The sequence below is a fragment of the Pundamilia nyererei genome, unplaced genomic scaffold (genome assembly GCF_000239375.1).
Source record: "Pundamilia nyererei isolate P.nyererei 1_Seehausen unplaced genomic scaffold, PunNye1.0 scaffold00076, whole genome shotgun sequence".
NCBI classification, from domain to species: Eukaryota; Metazoa; Chordata; class Actinopteri; order Cichliformes; family Cichlidae; genus Pundamilia; species Pundamilia nyererei.
In genome coordinates, this window is record NW_005187477.1 from 1,859,855 (window position 1) to 1,869,891 (window position 10,037).

At 47.2% G+C, this 10,037-nt stretch overlaps 1 protein-coding gene across 1 annotated transcript in view; it reads left to right on the top strand.

Annotated features, from left to right (window-relative positions):
* timm50 (translocase of inner mitochondrial membrane 50 homolog (S. cerevisiae)) overlaps positions 1 to 1,045 on the top strand; it is a 28,764-nt gene extending 27,719 nt beyond the window's left edge. Inside the window, exons 9-11 of the mRNA XM_005737520.2 lie at positions 1 to 67; positions 269 to 375; positions 452 to 1,045. Coding sequence (XP_005737577.1) covers positions 1 to 67; positions 269 to 375; positions 452 to 550 — 273 coding nt within the window. The 3' untranslated portion in view covers positions 551 to 1,045. The remainder of the gene's footprint in view (positions 68 to 268; positions 376 to 451) is intronic.
* The last annotated feature ends 8,992 nt before the right edge of the window (positions 1,046 to 10,037 follow it).

Genomic DNA, 10,037 nt, shown 5'->3' on the forward strand with positions numbered 1-10,037 from the left:
GCTCTGAAGAAATGGGACGGAAACTCTGAGGACCGAACGCTCTACGACCTCGCCAACTTCCTCAAGAGTAAGACGCACGGCGAGGCGTTCGGGGACCGTCCTGTCACCCAGCCGTTCCTTAACTTAATTTGTTTTTGTAGTTGACGTCTGCTTCTTATGTTCGTCAGTGCATCCCTCTACTGTCACTAAGCTCATAGTTGATTGGTTGACCTTCCCGTGTTTCCTGTCTGTTGTTGTTTCACCTCCTCCGTCTCCTCCTCTCCATCAGCCATCGCTATGAGCGGCGTGGACGACGTGCGTTCGGTGTTGGAGAACTACGCGCTGGAGGAAGACCCCATCGAGGCCTTCAAGCGCCGACAGGCTCAGCTGGCACAGGTAGGAGGAGAAATCAAACGCACCTGTCACAGGTTTCACCTGGAATGGCTTTGACTCTGTTTTCTCTGCCCGTCAGGAGGAGGAGCAGCGTCTGTCCGAGCTCTCCCAGCAGAAGAAACAGGGACTCTCGATCGGCTCCATCGCCTCGCGGTTTTGGCGCTCCAAGCAGCAATGAGCCCCACCCCCTCCCCTGCTCGCTTTCCACCTATCACTCGTCCAAGGTGAGGTGAGAGAGAGGAGGAGAGAGACCCGTGTGCTGCAGGCGAATGGTCTCCGCCATCACGGACGTCTCAGTGGGCGGGGCTGTTGCGCTGGACCGGAGCTAGGACTTTAACTGGCCTTGCACTTCCTGGTTTTTGTGGAGGTGGGGCCTCGTCTTTGTGACACCTGATGCATTTTTAAGCTTCTGATGGAGAGGATCCAGGTCGGTCTAAACTCTGGTTGCTGGTGGTTGGAGGCTGATCGGGAATCAGCGCTGCCGTCGCCACTCCAGCTCCAGTCGCATCGCCGCTCACTGGATCTGACCTGAGATCAGCTGTCATCTGCCACACTTTGAGAATGTGTATTTTATTTTCTGTTCCTGTGTGTGTGTCTCAGACTGTGCTGTTGGAGGCGAACGTCACATCATGAATATTGTTTATAATGATGCAAATAAACGATAAGTAGCATTTGTGAGAGTTTGGTGAATATGTCAGAGCGCCAAGCGGCGTCGGCCGCCATGGCGTAGACGAATATGCGTCCAGGACGTAACAGCGAGAGGGATGAGGTCTTGTGATGTTCTGTCTGTGTGAGCACATCCTGGTGTGTGAGACGTGACTCTGAGGAAGAACAACAGACTGTGTTGGAGGAGTGGAGGAAATCTTGGCGACGGTGTTTGGCTCGGGACGGCTCACCTGTCGTACCTGGTCTGGTCCTATGAGGGCTTCATTAGATCAAACTAGATCACGTTAGCTTGCATAGCTCGGCAATATTAGGCCACCAGCAGACGTGTTCGGGAGCACCTCAAGTAACACGTCAGAGAGCCTGAAGTGTTGACCCGACCTGCCACCCTGACTGAACATGTGATCGATCCACAGAGATCACCTCCACGTGACGAAGCTACCAAAGATGCATGCCGAGCCACGCCTGGTTCCTGTGCTGTACACAGTTGTGCACAAGTCTTAGGCTACGTCCACACGTACCCGGGTATTTTTGAAAACGCAGATTTTTCTATGCGTTTGCACCTTTCGTCCACACGTAAACGGCGTTTTTGGTCACTGAAAACGAAGATTTTTAAAAACTCCGGCCAGGGTGGATATTTTTGAAAACGCAGTTTTTGCATTTAGGTGTGGACGAAAAAAAAACCCCGCAGAAAACGCAGCGTCAAAGGTGTGCGCATTTTTGACGTCACACTGTGCGCCACGTTATTGTTTCGGTGAAATGAATTTCTACAATACTGTTACTGTTAATTCTACTCTCTGCAGTGTTTAAATGCTCACATATACACACAGTTACTGTCCCTCCACACATACGACTCGGTTCTGCTTCTATCTTTGTTTACTTTTTCTTCTAGACTTCTGATTGGCCAACATTTCTGCACGGTTAGGAATCTAGCGCCACCTGCTGCTTTGGCATGTTCATAGCAGCGTTTTCCTTCATTTCTGCCTTTATGTGTGGACGGGATTATTTTTTAAAAGGAAAACGGAAAATCTCCGTTTTCAAAAATACCCGTGTACGTGTGGACGCAGCCTTAAGCAACCCCTCATTTCTCCCTATTTTGCTTCCAAGCAGTCAGACTTGTCATTTTTCACAAAGAATCCTCCTCCAGCTTTCTGAAGATCCTTCAGTCTTCCCTTGTTTCCAGTCCAGTCCTCGTACCTGACCATTTTCAGACGTTTTTCTTTGTTTCCATTTAACTCTGACCTCATCACTCAGGCATCATAAAGGCTCCGAGGTAAAGTCGTTATGTCTCTGCACATAACGACTTGCCAGAATCCATCTTAAAGTTTATCTTTGATGAAAGCAGCCTGTCACACAAACCGATGATTTATTCTAGTTTCTTTAGTTGAATCTGTGAAAAATCCTGAAGATAGTAGTTTGTCATAAAATGTCATTTTTGGACCAACAATGGATTCTCTGAACTATTAGCAGAAAACCTGGCGGATCTCGCACGGTGTGCAGTGTGTCCTTAAAAAATGTGAGGAAACTGGACAAGTGGCGGACAAAACAACAAGTGTTCAGCCTAAAAATCACGGTCAGGTCAGAGGGAGCGATGAGTCCAAATCTTTGGCGATATGTACAGAGGAGGTCCAACAGTGAGGCCACAGTGGAGGCTGGGTCTGGATTTCAGTCAGTGACGTTCGATTCATCAGTTTTAACAAAGTACCATCAGACTGAATTTGATCCTTCTGCAAAGCCTGACAATGATCCCAACGCAGTGAAAGTGCACAGTGGAGCCTCCTGCAGCGTAGCATTACTGAAGCAGTGTGGGATCATCCCGGCAGAGCAGAACAAGAACAGAAGAGCTTTGCGTGTCCTTCAAGAAGCCTGGAGAGAGTTTACAGCCTGTGCTGGAGAATAAAGGTGTCCACTCAAATACTGTCACCTGTTTCTGCCTCATAGAGACCGTGTTTCAATAAATCGCTGCACTTGGTTCTCATTTTCCTGCAGAATATAAAGATTAGAGGAGAGGCGTAAGACCTGTGCACAGCGCTGTACACGAGTCTGATGCGGTGGCTCGTTCTTGGCTTTAAACAGCAGCGTGTTTTACAAAGAGGACGACGTGCTGCATTTCTGCTTTACACTCATTTAGGAAAAAAAGACTTTCAGTCAGATCTGCTGCAGATAAACCGACGATCGCCGCCCTCCGAGGCCTCTGAGTTTTATTCTTTCTCCAGAGCAACGAGTCCAGAGATCATTCGTCTCAATATGCATGTGATGTAAACTCACCATTGGTAATAAACCCAGAATAAATCAAACCGACCAGCGTGATGTGTGGATTTTCCTGTTTTTGTTCGGTCTTTTTAAAGTGTAAATCGGTGGAGTCTTTGGCGTTTCAGGCTCATAATGTGAATCATTTTAGGTTTTATAGTTTTCCCTTCGCTGTTTACAAGCTTTGAATTTTCTCTCTTTTAATGAGATTCCGCTGGTTCAGGATGCTTCCCTCTAACAAATGCATCTGAAACGCGCTGTTATTGAGCGCGTTGGACAGAGGAGGACACGGCCGGGATGCTTTTGATCTTCTGGCTGCTCCTCGGGCTTCGCAGAAGCCTTCGTGCCGAGTTTTAATAGAACATGTGCAGCGCTGCTGTATACGTTTAATGTACGGAAAATGAGGCCAGCGCTGGGCCGAACGTGAGAAATGTGCTCTTTGTTGGCGTTACAGCAGGAGCCCCGTGGTGCCCAGAACCTGTAAATATGTTTTCTCTTCACAGCACGTTTATGTCCCGTGGAGGCGGGACAGGTACCACCTGTGAGATGCAGGTGGTAACAAATTACACCAAGCTGTCTGACAGCTTGGTGTAATTTGTGTTTTTATATGTATTATACGTGTTAAATTATCACTGAAAAGTATGAATTGGTCAAGGCTATGTGCTGGGTAGGCTCAGGGTTATTTTTGCATGTTTTCCTGGTGTTTACTTCAGGCAGCGATGAAGCCCAGAACACTCCTGTGTGAATAAATGTATAAATAGCATATTTGGAACACTTTGCCATTCAGATTCCAAATATTTGACCCTCCTAACTGCTCATAAAGTGCAAATACACACAGAGTCCTGCCAAACTCAACTGGAAATATATTAGACAAAATAAATCCCTCTCATAAACTCTACTTTGGACTCTTAGCAAAGGGGAGGCGGCCGTCTTTAAATAATTGAAGCAGTAACTTTCCACTTTCTTGCTGTTTGTGCAGTGGGAGCTGTGGGCTGCTCGGGGTTTAAGGCAAACAGATTAAATAGAAAGTCAAACACAAACTAAAGCAGATCTTCATTTATCCAGAGTGGGTGATGAGCCCCCCCACATGCTGCTGTTTGCTGAGGATGGAGTGGTTTAAAAAGTCAGTTTTTACAGATTACAGGATTAAATAAGGAAACCGCGGGCTGACTTCACAGAGCAGGGGCGGTTCATTTAACCACAGGTGGGCCCTGAAATCTCAAGTTGCTGCATAATAACAAAAATAGCTCCAGATTCTTTTACTTTGGTGTGAAACCAGTACCATCCCGGAAAGGTTCACATTTAATGACCGGTCCGTTTATAATGAGCGGCAGAGAAAAATGAGTGTTTTTCTACATTTAGTTCAGTGTGATTAAAACAACCCGCCAGCACGGCTCCTCGGCTCAAACTCATCACATTTGATGCTCTGTCAGACTCGTGACACAGATCCAGATCTGCAGGATCCAGGAGCTTGTTTCAATTCTCAGTCCTGTTCTCCAAGTCTGAGATTTAACTTCCTGCTGATGCAAACTGATGCACATAAAGCACGAATGCACGCTGTGTTCTTAAATGTAGCACCGACATTCATAAAGGAACACAAAAGCATGATTTCATAACAACAGCAACAATCTGTTCTTCTGAAATGTTCTCAGTAAAAATGAAGCTTTGATTGTCGTCTCTGTGCACGTGACGTGAGATCCACGATGACAAGATTTGATGTAGTTTTCCGTCGGTGCACCACCGCTGAGGATTTGAAATCAGAAACGATGTGACTGAAGTTCAGACTCATTTGCAGAGACCTGTGATTGGTTAACTAGCTGATTAGTGTTTGACGGCCAGGTGAGGCTCGTTTCACACCAGAAATGGAAAGTTCATTTCCATTTTAATGGTGAGCATCAGCCCCCCTCCTTCCATCTGCTGACTGATGCAGGAAGGTGTGATCATGCCGACCCCGACTATTTGCTGGTTCCTGCTTGAAATGCTGGAAATGTCCTGATTTGCTTTAAACCAGCGGTCCCCAACCCCCGGTCCTCGGACCAGTACGTGAGTCGTTTGGTACCGGGCCGCGAGAGTTGAGGCTCAGGTGTGAAATGTCTGGTTTTCAGGGTTTTTATCGGTTTTCAGTGTTATTTTGTTATTGTTTTTAGCGTTAACTCTGTTTTCCTGGGTCTTTTCACGTGTGTTATGAATAAATTTTCTTTTTTTCGGTACCAGTACTAGTTTTATTTTGTTGTATTTATCTTAAAGGCCGGTCCGTGAAAATATTGTCGGGCATAAACCGGTCCGTGGCGCAAAAAAGGTTGGAGACCGCTGCTTTAAAATAAACGTGGACACAACGAGCACATGATGTTGTGAGAGTGCCCACCTGCAAACAGGCAGTGAGGTGAGCGAGCGCGCGCCCAAATCTGCCGCTCCACGTGCATGTGTGTGTGCGTGTGTCCTTTTTAAGTTGTGGCGCTTCCATCTTAAACAGAAACCATCAGGTCCATAGGTTTTCTTTCACAGATCAATACAGCTGATCAGTTTGTGGTGATGTCATTCAGACCGTGAGATTAAACCGTTAATGAATTCCCAGATGTTCCCAGATGATGAAAAACGCTCATGCTAAAAACGCACCCACAAAAAAGACTCATCAAAGATCATCTTCCAAATGTTGGAGGTTTAACTTTAATTAAACAACAAATCTGTGACGGTCACCTGTTTATAAAAACTCTACAGCAGAACCTGAGAGACGATCATCTACTGCTCACTGAAGCCTCAGTGGATGGGCAGCTGTCAGGAAGCCGTGCTTAATGAAAGGAAACTGAAGGAAAGGCTGGAGGTATGAAAATGACACAAGAACTGGGCTGAAGATCAGAGGAACGGGTCTGATGGAGAAATGGGTGCACATCATGGTCAGGAGAGAGGCTCAGCAGTCAGTCTGCAGCCAGCTGCGGTGGAGGCTCTGTCGTGGTTTGGGCTGTAGGTCAGCCAGTGGTGTTGGAGACCTTTGTTAAAACTGATGGACTCACAAACACAGAAAGAACCATCAGATTATGGAAGGACCACCTGATTAATAACAGCTTCATTTTTCATCCCAAACTCACTGCCATGACTCAACGTCTGAGGCTTCCAGGAGTCAAACTTCCATAAGAAGTAAAAGTTCACATTTAATGATCACATATCTACAGACGTTCCAACAGTATCTCCACCCACGCTGTCATCGCCTCAGCAGGTACTGTGCTGTGTTTTTCTGAGAAAGCTGAAAGAATTCAAGAGTTTGCTGCATTTTTGACACTGCAAAAGCTCCAGTGGGCCAGACTGGACCCTGAGCTGCTCGTTTGATTCCCCGATCTGAGAAAGCTCGCATAAGAGCGGAGATAAAAGGGCAGACAGACGACGAAGAACACGTGATGTGGTCGAAATGTTCACAAACACAAAGTCTGGCTTCGTTTGCACTGATCTGAGCCGCGGCTCGTTTCTGAGTGCAGGCTGGGAGGTTTGGGACCTAAATGTGCTTCCACTCAGACTTCCCACAGCTCAGTGTGGAGGTGTGAACCTGGGAACGCCGAGGCTGCCGCAGAGCTTTATGACTCCTCCATTTGCCTCACAGCAGCTCACGGCTGTTCAGCTGTCACACGCTAACAGAAGGCAGCAGACTGCAGCCCCCAAAACACTAAACCAGCTCAGGTGTCACATTTACACTGAAACACACTTTACTTACACCGGGGGGATAATTTCAACATTTTATCATCAATATGACAAAGCGAAATATCTCCTAAAGGTAAAACTACTCACAAGACAAGCGCTCAAGTAAATTATAAAAAGTAAAATAAAACAAAGGAGATAATAATTTAAATGACAGTTAAAAACAAAAAACAGGAGAAATATTTAAAGTAAGAAAATTAAATGAAAATTTTGAGTCTAAAAATAAGAAAAAACTATTTTAAAAATATAAGAAAATATAAAAAATATAAAATTAACTTTGTTCGTGTGGGCGGGGCTAACACAGTCCCTGATTCACAGGTGAGACTTCACCGTGCTCTGTCATTTACCTGCCTGCTCCTTCAGGACCCTCCAGACCACGCCCCCTCCTCCTGATGCAGAGCGTTTATCTGCGCATGTCTGCTCAGGTGTCAGAGTTGACGCCTCGCCACGCACCAAGCTGTTCACACCTGAGACTTTCCCACGGCCCCCCCCCAGACACCTCCTTTATCCTCCTCGCGGGCGGCACACGCCATGTGTCGTCTCACCTGAACAAAAGCTCGTGCCGCCTCTCGTCGGGCCATTTGGGCACGTGTTGGAGGACAAAAGGAGGCGATGGAGGTGTGAAGCCTTTCAGGTCCTTCCGCCGGCAGTAAAACCTCCTCAGGAGGAGGAGCAGAGCTCGGGCTGATGGAGCACTGGGCCTCCTCTTCCTCACTTCAGAGACACAGACACACGAGGAAACCTGCTGACCTTTAACCTCTGACTTTCGCTCAATGTAAACGAAGCTTTACCTGCGATGCTGTGACGCAGTCCGCGGCGTTTCACCTGATCAATAAAGCTTTGAACAAAACAAAAGCAGCAACTGAGGCTCACCTGCATCAACCTGTCGCTCCCGTGCGCAGGGGCACGCGCACATACTCATTTGGAGGAGGCGAAGCGCGTGGCGCGCGTGTGTCTGAGGAGGGGGAGGTCTGATCGATAAGCAGATGGCGCGCGATTGAATATGTGCATATTGTCCGCTGAAGCTTCCTGCTGGTGTGTGCACGCGCCCTCACTCCCCGGGGTGCCGACGCTGCACGTGCTCATCAGGTAAAAAAAGACGCTCTAAAGCTCGAAAGGCATGCGCCACATTAGAACTCGCTCATATAATAAACGGAGGCCATTTTTCATAATTTCATTCATAAATCACTCTCTCACACACACACACACACACACTCACACACACACACACACTCACACACACACACACACGCACACAACAGAATCAGCATGCTTTATTAATCCCTGAGGAAATTATGTGGGTTGCAGTTGCATTAACAAAAACAGACTAAACTATTTAACAATACAATATGTCAGGATATAAGGAATAGCACAATATGTAAAAATCAACACATAATAAGTATCCAGGGTTGGCAGATGTGATTATAAGGAAATATCTTGAAAATTGACAGCAACATTACCGAATAAGAAAGAGAAAGGATGCAACTGTTGCAGTGTTTAGTGTGTTAGGTGGAGGAGTTGTACAGGGAGCCACGGGCAGGAATGATGTCCTGTGTCGTTCAGTGGTGCTTTTTGGTGACCTCAGTCTCTCACTGAACGTGCTCCTGTGGCTAGCCAGCACGTCATGGAGTGGGTGGGAGGTGTTATCCAACATTGTCTTTATCTTGGACAACATTCGCCTCCGACACCACTTTAAGGGAGTCCGCTCCAGCCCCACAACATTATTGGCCTTGTGGATCAGTTTATTTAGTCTGTTAGCATCAGCAAGCCTCAACCTGCTGTCCCAGCATGCAACAGCATAGAGGACTGGCCAAAACAGACTCGTAGAAAATCCAGAGCATAGTTCGACAGATGTTAAAGGACCTCAGCCGCCTCAGAACATAGAGATGACTCCGGCCCTTCCTGTAAAGTGTGGTAGTGTTTTTAAACCCAGAGGCATTTATAGTCGTCCACAATGTCCACGTTGACCCTGTGGATTGAAACGGGGTGCAAAGTGTTTCCTGGTCTTACTGAAGTCCACGATCAGTTCCTTGGTCTTTGCCACGTTGAGCTGCAGATGATTCTGCTCGCACCACGTGACAAAGGAGTCGACCACAGCCCGGTACTCTGACTCATCTCCCCTCCCGATGCATCCATGCATCCATACACAAACACTGCATGAAGCTGACGTGTTTCCAGCGTCAGGCGGCTGCTGCAGGACTGAGACGGTCTGACTCGAATGTTTAAACATGCATTCGTGCACTAAAGCGCTTCCTCTCTTTCTAGCAGATTCAATAAATTATGTGAGAATGTGGTTTGAGCAGTTTTCACCTGCATGTCGATGCAGCTCTGATTGGATGTTTCTGCACATCCTCCTTGAGATTCACGAGCAGCACTGAGCTCCCTGCTTAAACAGCACGACGTGATGAAGGTTAATATGAGCTGTAGACGATGTGAGGGGCAGAGCTGTGACACGTTGTGTTTTTGCACATGTATGAAACCAAACGGCAGAATTGGTTCTGGGATGTTGTTGGACTCGGATGTGCAGCCGAGTCAAAAGTTTCTGCAAACATGTTTTAGGGTTTGGGAAAAACTGCACTTGATTCTTGAAATGAGACGTCGTGCTGTGGTCTGAGGATAAGATCAGACCTTCACCCTGAAGCCTGCACAGCTGGAAAATGATGCTCTGACTTTCAGCTCTTCCTCCTGTTCTTCCTCAGTGACATCACATGGGCTGGGGTCATGTGACCGGTTTATGTGTGAAACATCCAGTTTACAGCTCGGAGGAGTTTTCACGCCTCCTTCTTGTTTCTCTGAGACTCTGCCGACTCGTCTCGAGCCAAACATCTGTTGTTGTTGGTTTATATTATAGAATTCATCCCTGCGACACACACACACACACACACACACACACACACACACACACACACACACACACACACACACACACACAGACAATAGGGTGTGATGAAGCATGCCTCGTGCCAGGAAGGAGGGGGGCTGAATTCAGGACCAGCAGAGGCACGCGCTGCCCTCATTCAAATACAAATGGTGGAGGTTGGGCGGTGGGGGTGGCAGCCCAACAA